Source organism: Camarhynchus parvulus, chromosome 9 (genome assembly GCF_901933205.1).
Source record: "Camarhynchus parvulus chromosome 9, STF_HiC, whole genome shotgun sequence".
NCBI lineage: Eukaryota > Metazoa > Chordata > Aves > Passeriformes > Thraupidae > Camarhynchus > Camarhynchus parvulus.
The window spans coordinates 9,603,212-9,625,651 of NC_044579.1; the positions used below are offsets into that span (position 1 = coordinate 9,603,212).

General features: G+C 50.6%; 1 protein-coding gene across 3 annotated transcripts; it reads right to left on the bottom strand.

Annotated features, from left to right (window-relative positions):
* Positions 1–1,401: 1,401 nt before the first annotated feature.
* Positions 1,402–19,276, bottom strand: TFRC (transferrin receptor). Of its 3 annotated transcripts, none has more exons than XM_030954333.1 (19): positions 19,140–19,276; positions 15,793–15,863; positions 13,577–13,790; positions 12,799–13,018; positions 12,467–12,610; positions 11,619–11,715; positions 11,120–11,242; positions 9,826–9,921; positions 9,543–9,682; positions 8,996–9,165; positions 8,567–8,686; positions 7,883–7,968; positions 7,704–7,767; positions 7,300–7,367; positions 6,869–6,936; positions 6,404–6,485; positions 5,543–5,767; positions 4,937–5,077; positions 1,402–4,671 (listed from the first exon to the last, which is right to left on the bottom strand). In XM_030954333.1, exons 2-19 carry the CDS (start codon positions 15,823–15,825, stop codon positions 4,429–4,431), a joined length of 2,334 nt encoding a protein of 777 aa, XP_030810193.1. In that variant the 5' UTR covers positions 15,826–15,863; positions 19,140–19,276; the 3' UTR covers positions 1,402–4,428. The 3 variants fall into 3 exon arrangements, with proteins under 3 accessions (XP_030810193.1, XP_030810192.1, XP_030810194.1); XM_030954332.1 differs by lacking the exon at positions 19,140–19,276 and adding an exon at positions 17,336–17,532; XM_030954334.1 differs by lacking the exon at positions 19,140–19,276 and adding an exon at positions 16,905–17,215.
* Between the last annotated feature and the right edge of the window lie 3,164 nt (positions 19,277–22,440).

Below are 22,440 nucleotides of genomic sequence, written 5' to 3' on the forward strand. Positions count from 1 at the left end.
CCCCCGGCGCCCCGCTCGCCCCCTGCCCCCGGATGGTGCACGCGGTGCGGGCCCCACCCCGGCCCCGCACGCTGGGGAAGCCCCCCCGCGCCGCGTCCCTGGAGCTCCGGCTCCGCCACCCCTTCCTCCCCTCCTGCCCCCCCGCCTCCTCCTGCCGCCGCCGCCGGGAGCCCGGACGGCCCCCGACCCGCCCCCGGCCCCGCTCTTAAAGGCGCCGCCCCGCCGCTTTACGTAACGGCGGGGGTGAGGACGGACAGACGGACAGATGAATGGATGAGCACGGGGATGGACGCACGGACAGACAGACTCACCGCGGGGCAGCGCCAGGCCCCGGGACCGATCAGCTGCACCGGGGACGCGGGCTGCCCTGCGCTGCCAAAATCCCTGCTCCCAGGTGAGTTGGAAGGGGCTGCTCCCGGTTCCCTCTGCCCCGGCGGGGCTGGTCCTGCCCAGCCGCAGCAGGGCTCCCGCAGCCCCGGCCCGGCCTCTCCGGACACTTTGCAGAGTTACCGCAGGGAGAGAGCTCTGCCAGGCGCGGGCAGGAGCTGCGGGAAACGACGTCCTTCCAACAAGTAAAACATCCCCGGGGGAAGAGGAGGGACCAGAGCTATGCCGGGACAGCCCATAAAGCGCGAGCTGGGATCCTGGAGAAGCTGCCGCTCACCCAAACAGCGCGACTTCTAGAGATGTGGTGCTTGTAAAGCAGAAGGTGAGACCGCCATGAGGGACGGGGGAGGACAGCGGAGAGAAACTGGACTTATTTAAATGCAGAGCCCCACACCCATGCAGTCTCACCTGAGCAGGCCTCTGGGGCTGAGGAGGCTGCTCCTGCCCTCCCAGAGCTGCCCCGGGCTCTAAGCAGTATCCACACTTGCATAACTGCCTTGGCCCACCTGCATGTCTACCTTGGCCCACCGGACCTCCAGGAGGATGAGGGGCAGGAACAAGTGCTGGCATCCTGCAACACAACCACCCACAGGCTCCTCCAGCCACCTTCTCAACAGCAGAGACCTGCAAGGCCACGGCCAGGGGAAACCTGACATTTCATCCTCCTCCCATCATTCACCCATACATCACAGGCTTTTCAGAGTCAATACTGTGATGGAAAGGCAGAAGTAGGACATGAAAGGAGGGGGAGGTCTGGGGGCTTGCACAGTTGTGCTCCTCCACCTCATTACCAGAGTCCTTATTGCAGTTGTCTGTGATAAGGCAGGACTCAGCTGAGCAGCACTGTGAAGTTCAGATTTGCTACTGCACATCAACTAAGTGATACTGGAGCTGCTACACAGCAGCGCTGATGGAACAGGACAACAGCCTCCCCCCAGCTCCCCAAGCTCACCCCTGGCCACAATGCCACAACAGCATCATGGCTTTGCAAGAAGTCACAAGAGAAGGTGAGTGTTCAACTTCAACATCTTTATTAAAGCAGACAGCAGGTAATCCAGAACCCCACAAGAGAAACTGAGTGTTCAAGATTCAAAAATACTTTATTCAAGCAAACAGCAGGTAAATCCAAAACAGTTTAGCACCCCACAGCAGTCAGATGCCAGCAGTGAGCAAGGCATCCCAACATCCCAGTAGTCACGGCTGTGCTGCCTAGCCAGGAGACAAGCTTTGTCTTTTGTCTCTCTCTGCAGGCCATAAAGCACAAGATTAAGTTTGACATCAAGATGCATGCAAACACCACAGTGAGGACTCCCAGACAGCAGCTCTTAGATGCCATCCAGAGAAATGTCACTAGAAACTAGAATGTCAGAGAAAACATTAACACAAACAGGGCTGTAGGAAGTTAGAGAGTTAAGAGAAGTTAAGGAAGAACAACAAGTTGCACAAGCCTGGGCATCAGGTTTCTAGAGACTGATGAAAATCCAGCCCTCCAAGCTGGTGAGCACTGAGCTCAGTAACTAGGCTGGGGGCCAGTGCCTGCCCTTTCCTTGCAGAGCTCCAGCTGAACAGTGTTCCTTCCCTCAAGGACTACTGCTGGGCCTCAGGTCACTTGCTCAGGTTAGGTTTAAATGCCAGATCAAACTGCAGAGTTTAGGTTAAAACTAAGCTGCGGGTTAGATTTAAATGCCAAATCAAACTGCAAAGAACAACCAACAGCCCCTGGGAACAGGCAGTGCAGTTTAGCAGGTGTCACACATCAGCAGTGCTCAGCTTCAGGTCACACAGCAGAGCGGCACCATTAGAGAGCTGACACTGATTTTCCTCCCTCCATTCAACACCCAAGGGGACAAGACTGGAATTTCCAGCCAGAACTGGAGAGTGAGCAGCCCATGCCCACACACCAGCACCCTCCCAGTGCCACAGCAGGCCAGCCTCTCAAAGTGCTACATGTACCCATCCAAAGCAGTGACCAGAGCCCTCCAGACAGCTGTCAGCCCCAAGCCCTACATTCACCTTTAATTCCTCAGGTCTTTGTAACTAATATGAAGGAAATTTACAACACCACAGAACACACAGTCTAACTTGCCTAGTTTCCACTAAACACTCAAGCACCACTCTTGTGACTGAAGGCAGGAAGCCAATTCAAGACAGCACAGCTATTTGAAACGGTTCAGCCTATGGAGAAGGAAGTGTCTAAGGATGTACATAACAGACTGAATGAAGATTGTATCTGCATCACCACAGGAGAGTGAAAAAATAGGACTGCAGGAAATTAATCCATGTTAGATACTAACCATCAAGCTTCGCAGATGACATTGCGTGATAAGCATAGAACAATTATGGGAAACACTGTCCCCGATAATTAAGTACACCCATAGTGCAACATATGGAGGTCACTGCCTCCGATATAACACTGTGGTAGGCAAAAACTACCTTGTTCTTTACACATTATGGGAGACACTGCCCCCGATAATGTCAGTTAGGTTTCATGATACATAAGGTACTGGAAGTTTGCAGGAAGCTGCCATTTGAAAATCATGCCAATGCCTAATCTGATGTACAGGGAGTTTCTGTGTGTTGCCACAGGTGGAAGTAGGGCTACACAGCAAGGCCCTCTGCTGGGACCAGGGCCAGGAAGGAAGCTGTGCTCCTTGTGAGAGCACACGGCATCCAGAAAGGGGCGCAGGAAGAAGTCTGAAGCCCACAAAGGGGCACAGACCCTGCAAGGAAGACAAATTTCTAGTATTGGAATTTCCACCCAGATTATCAGCATTTCAAGGATTACTTTGGAGCGCAACCTGGATACTCACTACCAGGTTTGCACCTTCAAGTTTCTTCCAGAGGGGTGTTTTCGCCACAGAAAGCTTAATCGCTAGTTTTCCAAAACTTTTTGAGGGTCTCGTTTTGATTACTTTAAATGCAAAGTTCCAGTATCATGTTTGATTGTAATAGCAGATGCTGCTTTATTCAAAAACGACAGTATAACTGTCATAATTATGGAAGGCACTGCTTCCGATAATTATCTTCTATAAAAAAAACACACCATTTATAGTGAACACTGTCACTGATAAATAAATAAAGAAATAAATATCTCAGTGCCAAACAAGAGCCAACCTGCAAAATGACATCAGTCAAACATTGAGTTTGGCCAGCAAGAGATTCGATTTCACACAAGGCCCCTGAAGCAGCAAAGTCTGAAGTGCCAGTCTAAAGACATTTCTGCTGCAGGACTTGCTGAGGTGCCAGCCGAGGATATCAAGGGGACATTGGATAATCTTTGGGTCATTTTCCCTGGGTATTGATACCTGCCTTGGCAGAAGCAAGCCTGCAAGATGTCACTGGGACCCTGCTGTTGAGTAAAGGCAGGCAGGCACTTCAGAGCTTGCTGATAATCCAGCACTTGCGGGCTATTACTACATTGTTTAATTTTTGAACTGCAGCTCCCTGCTAGAGAAGGGACCCTTGTTACAAATGTTCAGAGGAATCCATTCCCTGTTTTGTCACTAGGTTTAGGTGGCCAACAGTTAAAAGCCTGAATAGATGAGGTACCTCCCCACTCAAGGTACCAGTTGAGGAAACACCTGAGCTCTTAGTTTTTACGTACACTGGAGCAGCTGTACATGACTGGTTTGGACTGAGGTTAGGTGGGAGCCTGGTAAGAGACTTCATGGTAATCTTACTACTGCTTTAAAACTGCCTCCTGTGATTTTGTCAAGGTGAGATTTAAATTTTATGCTCAACTTTGGTCAAAAATGTTTTGTTGCCAGAATATCTACAGGAAAGTAATGCCATGTTAGGGAGTGGGTTTCACTTAGGTTTCAGGGGGTTTGGTTAGGTTTTACGATATATAAGGAACTGGAAATCTGCAAGAAGCTGCCATTTAAAAATCATGCCAATGCCTAATCTGAGGTACAGGGAGTTTGCGTGTGTTGCTATAGGTGGAACTAGATCTACACAGCAGGGCCCAAAGGAAGCTGTGCTCCCTGTGAGAGCACACAGCTCTCCTGTACCTTAGACAGGTAATCCAGGTGTTTGCTGTGTCTAGATTTCATTGTCTGTATTCCAGATATCGCCTACTAAAGCATTGGCAGCTCCTTTAATGGTCCAGGTCGCCAGGGCCATCTGCTCTTTCAGCTCATTCACATCCACGCTGGTCTTGTTGGCTGCCAGCTGCTCCAGGTTCTCCAGCAGACTCTTCAGGGTGTGGCTGCCTCTGCCGAAGAAGATGTGGCGGAAGGGAGCATCTTTTGGTGAGAGGTATGGAGAGAGGAAGTCGTATTCCACCTGAGTAGAGGTGCAAATAGAGGGTTATACTCTCACCTCCCAAGCTTTTCCTTCCTGATCTGCCCACCTCTGATCCCCACTCAGCCCTTTCCCACAGCAGCTCTGCAAGGGCCAGACGTCTCTCATGAGCAAGCCATCGTGTTGCCACTAAGCCAGTGGAAAAGCCACCAGTCTGCACAGTGCCCATGGCCCCTTAGGGAAAGGCCCATCCCAGCCAGCACTCTCTTCCTTTGTGAAGGAAGAAAAACCAGTTGAAGATACCCACCTTCATCATCCTGTCATTCAGGGCTCTGCGGACAATCCTGTTTTCCCTGTCACTGTTTTCGATGTCTCTTCTCAGTGCATCTGCAGCTCTCTGGAAGTCTCCACGAGCAAAATACAGCCAGTTTAAGGTCAGCCCCAGTTCCTGCAAGGGAGGAGCTGTTAGCAAACCTGATTTTCTTCTTTTGCTGCTCTCTTACCAAAAGAAAGTGTTGGTTTTTTTTTTTTTCCTCGGCAGTTTAGCCAAGTAGCAGAACAAGTTCCTGGCAGGCTCTTCTGAGGTCACTCCCTACCCACAGTTTCTTTTAGATTTTCAGCAAAGGTGCAAATGAGATGGAAAGCTGCACTATGCTGTGAATGATAACCAGAGAAGAAACTGTTCACATCCATTTCCTCAAGAGCTCATGACATCCAGATCAGCTAAATCTGTCTGCCACAGCTACTCTGCCTGCACAGCTCTATAAGGAACATCTATTCTGGCCACACTTCACTACCCTTTTATGTCTAAAGGGGAAAGGTGTCCATCCTGCTGTATCCACTGGCACAGGGCCTTATTAGCACATGGGCCCCGTAATCATCAGAGATTTGGTGAACTCAGAGTCCTTCTAACCTTCACATCGCCATTGAAGTGCCAAAGCTTCTCCTGGAATGACAGCAATTCATCACTGTATCTATCAAAGTCCAGGAAGAGCTCATGGTCATGGGTCATCCTGAGAGCTATCTGTCCAGCAACTTCTGCAGCAGTACGCATGAGAGGATACAAGTTGACAGTCTTCCTTTTCAGGTTAGCCAAAGTGTCCTCAGTAGTGCCCAAAAAGGCATACTCGTCACCTTCCTGCAAGAAAGAAGGTATTGAAGTTAGCCAAGAATGCTTTTCCGGTTAGACTTTTTTCATCTCCCACCAAAGGTTACTTGTTACCTCCCCCCCATCCCATCTCCCTGTGCTGCTAAGGAGCAAAGACTCAAGTGGCAAAACTTCAAAGCACTGGGAAGGGAATGGAGCTCTTGTATCTCATCCTGACAGCTTCCAGTGACCAGCAGGATGTTCTGCTCAGTACTTGCTCAGGGCAATGATATCACTTCCACGATGCCCTCTGCTTGCTGACCAGCAGGCTGTAGAACAGTTTTTCACTGATGCAGCAACAGATTGACATCTTTCTATTGCTTTTAGCTTCCAATTCATTGACATCTGAACCTCCAGAAAAGCAAGTGACCCCTCTCCCCAAAAACCTGCAAGTATTTGGTACTTTGGAACAGAGGCTGTAAGGCCAGCCTTGTCCCAGGAGCAGTCTTGACAGCAAGTACTGCCACAGCCACCAGGTCCAGAGGCTGCACCTCCTCCCTCTGAGAGGCCCTTGCAAGGACACAGAGCTTGGACAGCACCTTTTGCCCTGCCACCAACTTTTGCTGTAAGATATCCTTACAGCACTCTGCATGGAATGAGCACACCAGACAAGCATACACTACTTACATCGTAGAAACCAAAGGAAACCACTGGGATTCCTGAGTAGGCCAGAAAAGGGAACGCTGCATTATCCAGATCAAGGGGAATGCTGCAGAAAATAAGCAATGAGTAGTTACCAACTGGTTTGGGCACCCCAGGAGAAATGCTACAAGCTCTACAATTGAAGCTCTGAGCCACCAGAACTCTAGACAAGACTGAAAGACTCCCAACCAAATCCATGGTCCTACTTGTCCATTCCCTGCCACTGGACTTGGTACAAGGCTGTTCCTGTCCTGCAGGAAGGTGGCTGGGCTGCCTCAGCCAGCTTGGTGCAGCACAGTTAGTGCTGTACTGTTAACACTTCCCTAACCCCATGTCAGAAGGTAGAGCCCACCCGAGACAGCAGTATGACACTCCAGCAGAATCCATACTGTTTGCTCCTTTATGGAGATCTGCTTTCTCCAGATGAAGGAGATGAATGACAGTACTTACACTTTCTTTATCCAGTCACCGCCAAATCTGCTATCCAGGAAACGCGAATCGTTGGCGGGGTCCTTTACCTGCACAGAGATGAGAACTTGTTCTGCACTTGTTCTGACATCCATGCTTGGGCTCCTAGCTCCATCCTGGAGCTTACACTGATGTGTAGGTGCCAGAGTAAGGTGTGCTCCCCTGACCTTTCTCCACACTGGCACATCTGCCACTGAACTGTGGCATTTGCTGATTTTAGATTCTGCATGTGTCAACTGCAATTCCCAGAGCCCAGTTGATTTCAGACAGGGCCCCTTCAGAATCCCAGGTTTTTCTCCTAAATGGGTCTTTCTCCTGTCAAGTGGGCAAAGTGACCCAGCACAGCTCTGTCTGCTTTCAGTTCCCCCTTAAAACCACAGTCACCTTGATCAGATCAATGCCCTTTAGCTCACCCTCTTCATAGTTGTCTCCAGCAATGAGTACAGCAATGGGCTAGCAGAAATCTTGATGTCTGTGGAGCCTGCAAAAAATGAAAGGGTATTTGATATACTGGCACAATCAACCACTACTGCTAGAGCTGCCCACCCCGATCTGCAGCTACAGTTGCCAAAGGACCTTCAACAGACACAGGACAGTCTACTGGGATTTAGCAGAGTTGACTCCTCATGGCTTAGGCTGTACCAGCCTCCCAGCTTCAATGACAGCAGGAGAATAAATGGAGGCATGCCAGACTTCAGCCACACACACACCAGCCACCTCTTGGCACAGCCCCCATTCCTAGAGGTTAAGGGATGTCTGTTCAAGCTATTCTAGTCCCACCCAATTTCAAGAAGTACTTGAAAGAGTAGCAGGTTACCCAGGACTGCAGTATCCAAGTTGATATAAGTGAAGGCTTTGGCATGCAGCGTGGTGGAGTACCCCTAGAACAAAACAAGTATTTTAATAATGAGAAGTAGCAGTCCAACACCAGAATGTTTAATCCACAGGAAGAACTGCAGAGCCATCCTGCAGAACTCTATATTAAACAACCAATACCTCCAGCCACTCAGTAGCACCCACAGCTCCGTACTCTCCCGCACTCCAGCTAGCAAAGATAATGCTGCGCCGTGGTTTGTAGTCATCTGTAAAGAGAGAGAGACTCAGAGGTCTGCCCTTTCCCCATGGAGATGCAGATTAGCACTGCAGGCCTGGGATGATGAATTGCCTGCTCCTCAGACAGCGCTGCTGCAGAGAAATGTGCCCATCGCACGGACACTGTACCCTGCCCCCACATGCTGCAGGACTGCGCAGGAGAACAATGCTGTCTGCATTTCCACTCTGTTCTGTTGAGCTGCCTGAGCCCAAAATTAACCCTGGAGACAAGTGTGCTCACACTAACTGCCACCATGCAGTCCCCACTGCTCCAGCTGGTCAGACATTTCAGAGTTTTCCCACTTTGGGCCTGGCTGTCCTTGGACAGCTCAAGTTTAAGGTTTGCATCCCATGTTATCCAAGGATACACTGGTAATTGAGCCATACCAGATACAGGCAGGCAGTCCCTTGGAAGTGAATGCACTGCAGACAAGTTGTACTGGACAAGAAACAGCTTCTCAGGAAGCTTTGTTAGATTCCCTACTCCTTCTAAAAGACTGCTTTGCAACTGGGCTCTCCAGTGTTAACACAAAGAGAGCTAGACCTGCATCACCACCCACCCTCGCGCTTTTGTTCACAAATATTTACCATTTTTCACCATGTCTGAGATCACACGGGCAAGTTCCAACAAGATGGCAGTGCCAACTCCAGCCTTGGCTGCTCCTGGCCCCCAGGAGTCTCTCTGGGCTCCAAGCACAACGTACCGGTCTGTAAAGGAGACAAGATCAAGACCTGAACTGCAAGCTTCAGACTGCAAATACCATTTATGAGAGAAGCAGTTTTCAGCTTCTGTACTAGGAAGAGAGTCTGCAGCCTGATCCCTGAATCTGGCACACGGAGTGCTCTCATTAGCCTTTCCCTGGCAGCATGGTTCAGATTTCTCTCTGATGCTCAGGGGAAGGCCTTGGTTCTGCTTCCAGAGAACTGTCATCTGTCTGAGAGCAGCTGTCCCATTCCAATGACCACAGAAGAGGAAGGGCTCCTCTCATGAGTGAGCCACAATGCAGCTGCTCTTACCTGGTTCTTCAAATCCCTTGATAACACCGAAGATGTTCAGAATCTTCCTATCCACCATAACGTTGTTCACAGTCAGTTTCACTGTCATCTTGCTACTGCCGCTGACTGTCACCTTACATCCCATGATATCAGCTCTCCACTCCTCAAGGCATTTGTCTCCATCCATTTTTCTGAGAGAAAGAGAAGATCCTTTGAACTAGTTATCCAGCTCTGACCTCGTTTAGCTCTCGTGTGAAAAATGCACACCTGCAACTGCAGGTGTAACCTCGTTCAGGGCCTGCCTCAGAGAGAGTTTGCAGTTCTGTCTCACTAATTATGCAGGGAGGGGTAGAATGCAGAGACCAAGAGGAATCCAACACCAGATTAAGTTCAATCTTCAAGGCATGAGACACAGGACACAAGTGACTCTTCTCCAGCCAGTTCCAGAACATGCTCCCTGCCACACACAGCAGAGAGCAGCAGAGAGCTCTGTCTCACAGCACCACACACCATCCTCAGTCCTGGCAAGAGGCAGCACCTCAGCCAGCATGACAGCAGAAACACTTACCCAAACAGTCTGGCTGCTGCTTCTCTAGAGATAGTTTGGACAGGAATTTGAGGTAGTCCAGAAGATTCCACTGGTGGGAACTGGGTGTGGTTGAAAGAAGGGAAGCCTGGGGTGAAAGGGTCTCCAGTTCCAAGGTGGGCCTGTGAAAAGCAAGAGGAGTCCTCAAGTCTCACCAAAGTCCAACAGTTTTCCTCTACACAAGGGCACTGCTGGACTGCTCGGGCTGCAGCCCCCAGCCAGAGAGGTTCTCAAGAACAACCAGGGAAACCAGTTACAAACTCACATGTGCAAAGGGGACATAGGAATCTGCCTTCCTGTCATTTGAGGGGCCCAGGTACATCAGGACACCAACTGCTCCTTCCTTTCTGGCATTTGCAACCTGCAGCAAAGACAAACATTAAGTGTACATCTGCACTGCAAGCCAGGGGAGTCCAGGCAAGAACATGGAGTAATGGTGTGAAGGTTGTGCTTCTCAGTGCCCAACTCCACAGCAGATTTTAACACAATACACAAGGCAGCTGAATCCTAGCAGTTCAGCCCTACTCCAGGCAAACCATGTCTAACATCCTTTTGAACAGTCAGGACACACCTGACTGACACACAGTGTCTATGATTCCTTCAGCTCATACTTGCTCCTTGGAGCAGTTTAAAATGTAATATTATTTACTTTTGATTATGCTCCATCCATTTTCCCCAAGATGAGATTAGTCTCAAGACAAGCAGCCACTGGAGGCTCATCTTCACATGGAAAATGGTGGCAGAGTGGACTAGTCAGGTCCCTGTTTAACACACCTACAACCCAGCTGTGGTATGCTACTGGTACAAACACTCTTGTACAGCTAAACACCAGTCTGGAAAGTGGGAATGGGACTGAAGAACGAGTGAGCACATTTTTCAGAAGCACTTTCTGGCTCTGCCTGTCTCAGATACCTGCAGACAAGGCTGAGTCCAACTGCAAAGTGTCCTGCTGTGCCCCAGCCCCCACAGGAGCACCCATCTGAGGGGCAGCTCTGGGTCAGATATGGAACAGGCTTGCATATTGAAACACCTGGATTCTTTAGCCTGCTTGGCTATTTGGTTCTGTTCTCTACAGAGGGAACACTACAGCAGCATGCTGGACACAGTACCAGCACTGCCACGTGGTCCAAGGAACAGTCAGCAAGGGCCCAAGTGACACACTGCAGCCAAACTTTGAAAGTATCTGGCTACAGCAGCAAGAGGTGTCCTGGAGGCAAGGCTGTCCTGCTTCTGGCAGCCTTATGGCTGTATCTAGTGATATGAGCCAGCTCTGCTCCCAGGCTGGCTCCAGCCCCACCACTCCAGAGGTCTGGCTGCTCCAGCTAACTGCCCGAGGCCAAGAAGAATTGCACCATGAACAGTAACAAACTCTGCTCAGCCTCAGTGTCCAGACCTGCAAGTGGAGCTTTAGTGCAAACAAGCAAGACCAGGCCTGCAGAGCAATCCTACATACACGAGTTCTACAGACCTAAAAAAGACATACCTCTGCACCTCAAAGAGTAGGAAGCATAGCTTCCTGCTGCCAAGTCTAGCCAGGCTCTGGGGCAGACCCTGCTTACCTTCTCAGCAAGGGTTATTTTTCCAGCTCTGAAGATGATTATAGCTCCATTCATTGATACACCCAAATTTCGTATCTTCTGAAAATCTTCTTTCCGTCCATAGTTCACATAGATGGGTTTGCCCTGCAACAGAAAACTGGTTATGGATGCAGCAGTCCTAAGTCAGTAAGATACCTGAAACAGCCTACAGAGTCACTGTAACAGTGACTCCTGTTAACAGCAGGGAGCTGAAGCTCAGAAATGTAAACTGATCCAGTGCAAGATGCCGCTGTTGGAGCAGCGCTTCTGCCAAGGTTCCTGTCTGGATTCCAGCAGGGAAGTTTAAAGTTACTCCTGCATCTTGCTGCAGTAAGAATACTATGTGGGCCCATTCCTCTCTCCCACTCTGACCACCCTGGCCAGCTCTCTTAACTGGGGAGGGCTTTATACACTCCCTGTCTTAAAGGGATTTATTTTTTAAGCGTACAGACATTTCCAGGATTCTTCTGGAGTCACTTACAGTAACTGTGCCACTCTTGCTGTATGCCACATATGCATCAGGACTCTCCAACTCTTCTTCTTGACCATCTTCTATAATGAACACTTGGTTCCTGCTGCTGTTAAATGTAGAGAGACAGCATTAAACTCTTTCACACAAGAATTGAATTAGCTCAGTATTGTGAGTTAGTATTCTGACTGTATTCAGTCTTTGCTCTAACAATTCTGATCAAGTCAATGGAGCCTGAAACAGACAGACTCATCCCAGCAAATATGTTCGATGGAAAAATCTCTGGAGTTGGTCAGAGACATTAATGAAGGCTCATTTCTAAGACTAGTAGCAGAAAGAATATCTGCTTCCAAGTCTCTCAGTCACCTCCTAAGAGAAGCTGAGCAAACTAATTTCCCCTGATAAATAGGGGAAGTAAGACACGAGGATGTGAGCTGTCAGACAACACAATGCCTGTTGACACCCTCCTGAGCTACTGGAGAAGCCACTGCCAGGTGTGCAGACAGAGTGTCTGGGTGACAAGACAGAGTCATCTGTGCCAGCAGTTTTAGACACAGGGAATCTGCCTTTCAGCTGAGTTTTCACTCAATTTTGTTTTCTCTCCACTTCCTAAGCATACTTGGAGGAAACAGCTCCCCCCAGAAGTGCTGCTTCCAGACCCTCTGGATTTAGAAAGCCTGAGAAGGGGCAGGAGCAGTTATTGCTTTGCTAGATTGAGGTTAACTTTGCAGAATGGTAACTTGCTCACAATTTTCACATCATTTTAAGCATAAATCACACATTTTCTCAAGACTACAGGTATCCATGTACATGTATCCAGGTGCTATATGGATGAGATGTGCACCTCTTCTTTCACATACCTGCCTTTATCCTGCAGCCTAACATAGTGCTCATCGTTCCACACGTCATCCATGCGGAAGCTGGTGAACTGGTCATGAACATGGCTGGCAGTGCTCTCATCTTCAGCTTTGCCAGCTTCAAAAGAATTCTTACCTTCTCTTTGCCTGTAGGTAACAGATACACATATAGCTTAGACTACAGCACCAGGCTGCACTGCAGCCTGCAAAGCCATTTAAGCCTGAGTTTAAAACACGCCACCTTACATAAGGCCCTTGCTCTCCAAATGAGCTCAAGTTCTGCTCACAGGCTGTGCCCCTCTCAAAGCTCTAGATAAACCTTCTGGAACTCTTACCTCAGGTTGGCCTCAAGATGTGCAGTTGACAGTTTAGATGACAACATTTTTCTTAATTCAGGCCAGTATAAGATGCGTGGTCCAGGAACCTCTTCTTCCTCTGTTCCATCATCTGAGAAGTAAGATGCAGTAGGAGTCATCTCGCAGTTGCCACTTCCATCCAGACACCTGTTAACCCTCTGCATGCGTCCACGATAACTCAGGTAGCCGATCAGAAACCCTGTGGACAGAACAGGTATTTCTTTGTGCTGCAGAAAGATGACTGAACCCCACCACACAGCTTCAGAGTTGAGATACACCTCTGCTCTCACTATTTTTGATGAGCTGGCTTACCCAAGGACAGACAAATATGCAGCCTGACATTTTGCCTGAGCTGGCATGTTTTAAGGGGCACTGTAAATCTGATCTTGCACTTGGCAGAGTCTCTCCAGCACCACTTGGAAAGGAAAATATTCTCTTTAGGCCAATGGCATTGTTAAAACCTTAAAAGACAAGTACCAAAGGCTTTACTCATGTGTAATGGAGGGAAAACCAAAACTTCGACGTGGACCAGTCTTCCCTTCAGCTAAGTCATAGCTCTCCACAATCAAACTCCACAATTCTTTGTGCCAGTGCTGTACCATAAATCTGATCTAGACATACTTAGTGACAAGAGGCTGTAGCCTGGATCCCAGTTGTTGAATTATCTCCGAAACCAATACAGATTGGAATTTAATAACCTCAGATTACATTCAACACCGGAGTCCACTTCATGCAGTTGCCTCCCACCCTTCCTTACCAATCAAAAGGAGGAGGGCAGCTGCCATGATTACAAAGCAGAGGTTCTTGCCATTCCTCCGTGGAGGAGGCATGCTGGCATGCAGGTGCTCTGGTCTCCCAATTTCCCCTCCTTCCTCCTCATCAGCAGCCAGGTTCATCTCCACGTGGCTGTTGTCTCCGTCCGTTTGCCGGGCAATGCTGAAGCGTGTGTATGATGTTGGCTCGCCGCTGAACTGTGAGGAACAGCAGTCAGGAGATGGAAGAGTTGGCTACCCCAGCTACAGTCCTTGCAGTCCCCTGCACCTGTGCTCCAACCCAAACACTGCTGGTCCATCTGCAGCTGCTCCAGTGCAGCCAGTGTTTGGGCTGTCAGTAAGTCAAGATGGATGCTTTAAACACAGTTAAGACTCAAATGCACTCAGGGTCTCCAGAGTCTATTTAGATTCCATTTACCCTGCACAAGTTTGGAGCCAAACTGATCAGTCTAGCCTGGAGTCTTACAGATATGAAGCACACAATGGCATCAGCATTTCCCATGTGACCCCATGGCTGAGGCTGATTCAAGCAGAAACTCCTGGTTTCAATCAGCAGAAGCACAGATCAGCTTGACTGTGTACAATATACACTTTGATGAACACAGAGGAAACAGAAAGCAACTGTTCATGGGCCTTTGAGCCACATCCACTTTGATGTAAATACTCTCATCCAGCACCTGGATAATTTCGTATTAAACTGCCCTATGGCTACCCTTAAATTACACTATTACACACATGGTAGGATTACAAAGCAGCTAGGCTGAAGAGAGATGACCTTGGGCATTATGCTAGCTAACATGAAAGCTGAGGCTCCACCTCTTGCACCCACCAACAACTGGCACTGTTTGACAGGTTTTTACCAGTGCCCAAGCAGAGCTTTTAGTCTGGAGCCCACTTTTCTAAACAGGTGCAAGGCACAGCCCAGCCTCCCACAGAACAGCAGCCCATGCACAGGGCAGCTGCTCAGATTAACTCAATTCCAGGCATAGCCAGGCACTGGCAGAACCACTCCTCTTCCATTAGAGATGCTGAGATTGCCTGCAGCCATGGTTCAGCTGGGGAGTAGAGTGAGATTGGCAAAAAGGCCAAAGGAATAGCTTTGGGAGCAGCACTTTCCTTTGTACTGGAGAAGCACCTGGTAACAAGCACCCAAGCCCTGTTACAACCTGAGCAGCTCATCCACAGTTCTCAGCTCCCTCTCAAACTGTATATCAGAGCTGGAAGTGAAGACACCAGATATCTGCTTCCTTGGGCAAAAGAAACCAATGTCATTTCAGACTTGCAGTTCTACTCTGACCCACACTACCCACAATGAAGTGGTTGCCTGCTCATATTTTGGAAAGGGCAACACTGCAGTCTGTCCTAACACTCTCCCCAGCTCAGCTGCTCCACAGCTTAGCTTCCCTCACACCTGAGGCATGTCCTCACACAGAGGACATGCCCCAACCCTACGTATCTTTCATTCTTGTTCGGAGACCAAACCACCACACTCTCAGTTCTAGCCTTGGGTCATTTCACAATCCAAGCTCTCTAGGACCAGCAGGCTTGGCTGAACAAGTTCCTGCACATTTGTTTCAAGCACAGGTTGCTTTCAAAAGCTGGACTTGTGGTTGAATTCCCACCCCCCCAAGTAACAATAGAACACATGTTGATTGTCCCAGTAGGCATTTGAATGGCTTCCTCAGCAGCACTTCCTTCTGCAACTTTATTCAAGGTCTGCCCCCCCTTTCTTAACAGCCCTCAGAGACCCAAAACACGATAGCAGCTAACGATAAACCCACCAGCATGAACTGCTTGAGCCACTTCCTTATCATGGCCAGCTACTTGCAGTGACATTTGGCTCACCACCCACACAGCAGCAGCACCTAACGCTGGTTTGGATTTATCTTCTCCAATACTGAGAAGTAGTGATATTTTTTTAAATAAATATAGCTCCCTACTTATCAAATATCTTTCATACAGTTCCATCAACACAGCCACCTGTTGCAGAGTTTAGCTATACTCAATTCTACAACTCATGTATATTCAAACAGACAATGAACTACATGGAAAAATATAGAAATAATATTATGTATATTATTATAGTAACATATTATATGTATATACACATATAATCTCATACACAGATGTTGTTGAATCTTTCTTCTGCAGTATCATCAGCCCACCATGAGACAAACAGCATTGGGGTACCATGTCTTACCAAGTTAGAGATTGCTGCTCTGGCATGATCCATTGCCTTCTGGACAAATGCAAACCAACTTCACCAAAGCCCTAGAAGTTCAGAATACAACAAGGTTAGGCTGTTCCCTTGCCACTACATTGCACACCTGGGATCAGTTACTGCCACTAGTGCACTGCCTGCCCATGGATTTTCTGTGCATACTTCCACCCAAGTTCACTATATTAGTGAAACTGAATGAACCTTGAATGCAACCTAGAAGTTCCCATGGCAATGATCAGCTCCAATCAACTCTTTCTGTTGAACTTTGGGTATACTGACAGGCATACAAACGAGGAATACAGTCTCCAATGGCTAAGTTGAGCCAAGGGTCTTATTAATGGTGAGGACACCTCCATTTAGGGAGTGCTGGCAAGAGGCATTTACTCAACTGCCACCATGGACCCCAGATATCTAAGGGTCCTGGGCTCTGTCCCAAAGACAGGAAGAGTCCAGCTGGAAAAGAGAAGTCACATAAGGCCATAAGGCAAAGAAGCACAAACTCCAATCCCGACAAAACACTTCTAATATGAACATCGTTCCTAGACAGCTATGTTCTCTACTTTGTGAAGGCAATTTCTGTCTTGAAAAGTCTCTGAAAATCACTAAGAGCATCTTCCCAAAATAATTTCAGCAACTTTAAAAATTCTAAGTTCTCTGCAAACAGCAAACGTATCTGAAAGGTAAACTGAAACTGATTTACTTCTCCATATCTCCCTGAAAAAGGTTTGCCATTTAGCGAGTGACCAGACAGGGGCTGAGGTTGGGAGCAAGCAACCGGAATATGCCCTCAAGCGCCACTGCGAATAGGTGCTCTGGTCCTCAGGTGCACGTGGATTAGCTCTACACCTGGGAGCTCTGCAAGGTTTTATTTGGAGATCAAAGGTTAACAGTGGCCATTGCTTATTTCACCTTTTATTTAGGGCAAGAACACGTGGAGGTGAAACTCCGACATATTAGAGAAGCCTCCCCCAAGCGACAACCTGAGGCCGCAGGCTCCCACCAGGGCACGAGTGGGCTGAGTATGTGGAGGGGCTGCTAAAAGGAAACCCGGGAAGAGGCAGGGAAGCACAAAGGGCCTGCGGGCACCGCACCTGGCAGGGATGCTGGCCGGGTGCGCGATGCCTCCCCGAGCCCCTCCAGCCAGGCCCCGATCTTTCAGAAATACAGCAACGAGAAGAAAAAGAGCGAAAAGCGAGCACGTTTGAGCAGCCACCCCGCGGGGCTGGGCGGCTCCGGTGCCGCCAGCAGGGCCCAGCTGCGGGCAGCCCGATAAGCGGCGCGGCGATAGGCGGGCGGCCCCGGGCACGTCTACCCCGTGCCCGCCGAGCGGGCTCGTCAAGGTCGCGGGCTCTGCCGCATGCGGCGCGGCCCCCGGCGCCAACAGGGCCCCTGCGCCGCCGCCGCAGCTCCCGCGCCGCCTCCCTGCCTCCCTTTTCCCTCCGTCCGTCCGTCCGTCCGTCCCCGCCTCCTGCCCCACTCCCTGGCCTTCCACTCCCGCCGCGCTCGCTCCGCGCCCGCTCACCCGCAGCAGCTCCAGCGCCGCGCCGGGCTCCTCTGCTTCAGGCGCGCGTAGCGCTGTTAACGCGGGCCGGGATTGGCCCAAGCGCGGCCCAGGCTCACAACGCCCCTATCGGGCCGCGGGCGGGCCCCGCCTCCAGCCTGCCCTCCGCACGTTCCCGCGGATCCTGCGGCTGCTCACAGTGCCGCTCGTGCTGCTGCGGGGCCGCGTCCCGCCGCCCCACAGCCCACCCAAGGGCTCGGGCTGCTGTGAGCCCTGCCTGGCCTTGCTGCGCACAGGGAACGTAAGGAAGCACAGAATCATAGAGGAGAGCTGCAAGATCATCCAGTCCAACCATCACCCCTCTAACCACTAAACCGTATGACCCAGCACCTTTTAAGCACTCCAGGGGTCACGATTCCATCGCCTCTCTAGAAACCTATTCCAGTGCCTGAAGCGGTGAAAAACGATTTTCTAATACCTAATCTGAATCTCCCATCTCAGCTAAAGGCCATTTCCTCTAATCTTCTCACTGCAGGCCGAGTAGAAGAGACTCGTCCCCTCCTCACTACGACCTACTTCCTTTATAAAGAATGAAGCTGCTTGCTTTATAAATTGCCTTTAGGTGCCCTTGGTACAGTGGAGGAGCCACTTAACAAGTAGCATGTGTTTCACTGGCTGCACACCAAGTCCCAGCTTCCCCACAGGAAGGGCTGGAAGTGGGGCAGGGAGACGAGGTTAACAACTCTTCGTGGGAAGGCATGCTTGTACTGCAGTAGAAGAAGGAGTGGGTCACAGATTTAGCATTCCCACCCTCCCAGCATTTTGAGGGATGAGGCCAGGAAAAATATTTTTCTCCCTTGCTCTGGCTTGGGAGGCTCTCAGCATCCTCAGGTCCCAGCAAGTCTCACATGCTCAGGACTGCCATTTTAGATCTGAATGGGCAGAGACACCCAAGGTGCCTTTCCTTTGTGTTGGGCTGCACAGATTGCTATTTTATTTGTACAACAGGATGCGTGGCAGGTATTATGACTTCCAGCCCCTAAACATAAGAAGTATGGACAGTGCATCAGGACACAGGCTGTGGCCCACTGTGAGAGAGGGTCACTGCTTCCAGCCTCAGTCCTTCAGCTCAGGGCATCCCTCAAAAGCATGTCACAGCTACAGAACACTTCAAGGTTCGTGTGTGCGCATGTTTTCCAGTACTGTGCTCATCTGTCCCTTGCTCATTAGAAAAATAAATCAGTAGGCCCGGATTATTTCCTCAAATCCTCTCCCAAGAAAGAAAGACGGGAGCAGAAAGTTTGTAGTTTGGCAGAACACATGATTTGCAAAGAGGATTACGTTTGGTGAAAAGCAATACATTCCTGCGCTGATAAAAGGGGGATTAACTAGACCTGAAATTCGGAGTGGAGGACTGGAGACAAGTCTGTAAAGTGTCTCTCAGGCAAAACGTGCTGGCGGACCTGCCAGTTGTTTACCAGAGGAGGTCTGAGCTGGGCTCCAGTGCCCGGGCTCTCCTCTAGATTCATCCATCACCAGCTGTGATGATGCCAGTCATGGGAAGGAGAACCATTGTCTCTTTCGCATGTGACTGACACGTGGGATGTGGTGCTGGCTGGTGCCTTGGTGGAAGCCAGAGGTTTAAGTGGGTTCAGAAAGAGTTCAGATCAGTCCTGCAGACGGTATGCTCTGCTCATTTCTCACCACACGAGCCTGGATGCAGCTGCTGCTCAGGAAAGTGTAACCCGGGGAGAGCAGCCGCAGCCCTGCCCTGTTTTTTATGTTCCTCCTGGGCTCCCCCCACCAAGCCCTCGGCTTCCTTTACCTGTGCACAGCGTGCCAGGCGCAGGGCAGCGATTCCACGCCGAGCTCCCTCCACAGGAGGGACACCTGCAGGGCGCTCAGGCTCCGGAGGCTCCCTGGAGCAAGGTCGCAAAGCACAAGGAGGGCGGCAATGGGATTTATCCCGCCCCGCGGCCGCGGCTCGCCGTGCCTCCCTTCCGGCGCAGCAGGGGAGGTGCCAGCCCCGGCCCGCCCTGCAGACTCTCGCTGCAGGTGTTTTCCGTTCCCCATCGCAGCGTGCGTGCGCTCGGCAGTCAGTTCCTCATTTCTACACGTGCAGCTAAAAGAGAAGAAAGCTGACATTCTAGAAGCGCAGGCATTTTTGCACCTCAGCTGGTTTTGGTGGTAAAATACCTTAAAATGAGGGTTCTTCAAAAGCGGTGTTGTGTACCCCTGAGCAGTGGAGCGCCTTTCACCTTGCAAGTGGCTGGGAGCTGGCTGGCTATGGGTGCTTTGTGGCTGGTGCCACCTCTCTCAGGGACACCTGCTGCTCACACAGAGATGCCTGTGCTGCTGGCAATACCGAGCCCAGATGCTCAGGCTGCCCAAAACAACCAAAAATCTTTGCGAGGAACAGAGAGCAAAAAACTGGGAAATAGATGAAGAGGAAAGAGGATGTAGGATTGATTACTGCTGACTTCTGATCTGTCTTCCCAGCATCAGGGTGTTCCCCCTCGTTGTGGTTTGGCAAGCGAAACTATTTAGCTGTTTTAGGAGATGTCCATGTGTCCTCAACTGACAAACTGGGTGAGTCCTTGTTAGTCCTCTGACTTGACTCAAATGATTCCACATGCTTTTGTACAATATCTCATGATGGGCCAGTGTCCTTCCTCTGGGATGCTGAGAACATGTGATCAAAATATAGTTTCACTTCAGTTTTGCAGCAGGATTTGGTGATCCTTGTTGGTCCCTTCCAACTCAGAATATTCTGTGAAAAGCTGGTTTTCCAGCAGCTTACCACGAACAATATTGTGAAGTGACTTGAACACTTCTATGGCAAGAAATACTGCAACTAACATGGCTCTTCAGTCTGGGAGGGATGGAAAAGCCAAGAACCAAGTGCTGGAGTGTGGTGCTGAATTGGATCTGCTGTTGGGCTGAGGCCAAGGGTTGTGGGACATGCAGTGGTCTGTGGGGTGGGAGGTGGTTATAGGGCTCCCATTGGCTGTGCACTCCATGGAACAGGGGCTGTGTGTCACTCCAGGCACCCCAGGGTGCAGGGCCAGAGAGGCAACAGGCATCTGGAGACAAAAGAAAGAGTTTGATCTTCTGCCCTGGATGACAACTGCTTCCTCTGGATCCCAGCCACTCAGAGGAGTGGCAGTGCCAGCTCCAGCCTTGCTGGGTTTAAGGGATACACTGTCTGTGCTCCCATGTCACCTCATGGGTTGCACCTCATGGGTGCAGTCAGCTATTAAAAGTCCCAAGAAGCTGAGAAATTGAGTTTTTTCCAGTGTCAGAATCATACTGCAACCCCTCTACTACCCTAACTTTCCAGGTTAGGTCTGGCAGGCAGGGCTCCCTGGAGGGCCTGACCTCTCTGCTCCCGTCTCACCAAGCCAAGAGTGCAATAGCCAAGAATTTCACAACACCACGAGTATCCCCATCCTCCAGAAGACAACATATTTTGGCTTTTGCTGCTGCATTTCTCAATTGTGCTGGCAAAAAGTAGATAAAATAGTTGGGTATGATCCTCTCAGGAAAAGCCATCATACTGCCTTGGAGAATGTCGTTCCATCCTGCTCTCTCCCAGCAATCCAGGCACCCAGAGCCATGCTTGCGAGCTATTGTTCCTTGGCCCTGACATGTGCTGCCGTGCAGGCTGAGGGGGGAGAGGGACTGTGACAGGCACTGGCATGTGGGAGAGGCTCTGCTGCATCTTGTCCTGTAGCAAAGAGGCTGTGGAGGAGGTGAGGGAAAAGGCACTTGGGAGAATGAAAGTGCAGTGGATAAAGCTACACCTGGCCACAGCATTGTTGTGCCTTCAAAAGAACTCTTGTCTTTGCATCCTTCCTGGGGAAGCACCTGGGGCTGGCCTGGCTCTCCAGATTTTCTACAGCTAACCTGGAGAGGAGACAGCACCAAGCACCTGGAGGAGAGATGTGGGGCTGAGGACAGTGTGGGCTCTTGCTCCTATAAAGATGCTGACCTGCGGTATCCCATGGAGCACCCCCCAAAATCCTCTGGGATTTCTTTTTTTTTTTTTTGCCTTCCTGCAATGTGGAGGCTCATCTCCCCATCTGTCCTGTCACACAAGGAGGGATGTGGATGCAGTGATGCTCATTACTGCTGCTCTGCTTGCCAGGGGCTGGCATGGAGGCCCAGCAGAGTGGCTCATGCTTGTACACTGCCCCAGTGGGACTAAAACAGTCTGGCTCTTTTAACTGGGCTTCCTTGCTTGCAAAGACTGGGTTTCACTGGGATTTTAACCACCAAGTTGCGGGGAACCCCACCTTACCTACAGGGAGGAGGGTGGACTGTTACCCGCTCTATGCCTGCCCAGAGGGCACGGAGGGATGAACGATGATCAAAGAGCTTTAGCAGCTTGAGTGTTGCTCGCTGCCTGGCAGTTACCTCTGATGGCAAGCTGCTGGCCCTCCCCAAGGGCAGCTGAGGGGGAGAGCAGCAGTGCCAGGACATCCCTTGGCTGCAGGGCACTGATACTGCCGCTACCGAGAGCCCGAGCGCCCCGGCTGCAGCCAGGACCGGAGCAGCTCTATGGGGCTCTTGTTGACCTGGGGCCCTCATCCCTGTAGGGTCAGCCTGGCACAGCTCTGCCTATCTTGGCAGCTGCACCTCGGCCCTGCCGTGTGTCCCTGCTCTGATAGCAGCCCTGCCCCAGCAGCCCCTGCTTTTATCTGCGGGTCAGGGCGGCTGTGGCTGCCTCTGGGGCAGGGGGGCTGCGGGGCTGGGCCCTCCAGCAGTGTACAAACAAGCTCAGGATGTGAACACAATAGCCAAGGACCGGCCTTTGAAAAGCAGGGGGATGCAGCGTGGCCGCCCTGGGGCGCATCAAAGTCCGTCTCACCCTGCACTGCTGAGAAAGCCCGTGTGTTTGATGGCTACCCATGGACTGGCCCCGGCACAAGGGGCCAAGGGTTTGAGTGAGGGGAAGTGGAAAGGGAAAAGATATCAGCAGGGAGAGAGCACAGGAGCTGGGACACAGTCATGAGAACACAGTCGAAAACATGGGCCTCTCATGAATTCCCTTGGTCCGATTTGTTCTGGCTCTTGCTGATCTGGAGTGCTGTATCTAGAGTGTAGCACACAGCCCCTCTTTCTCC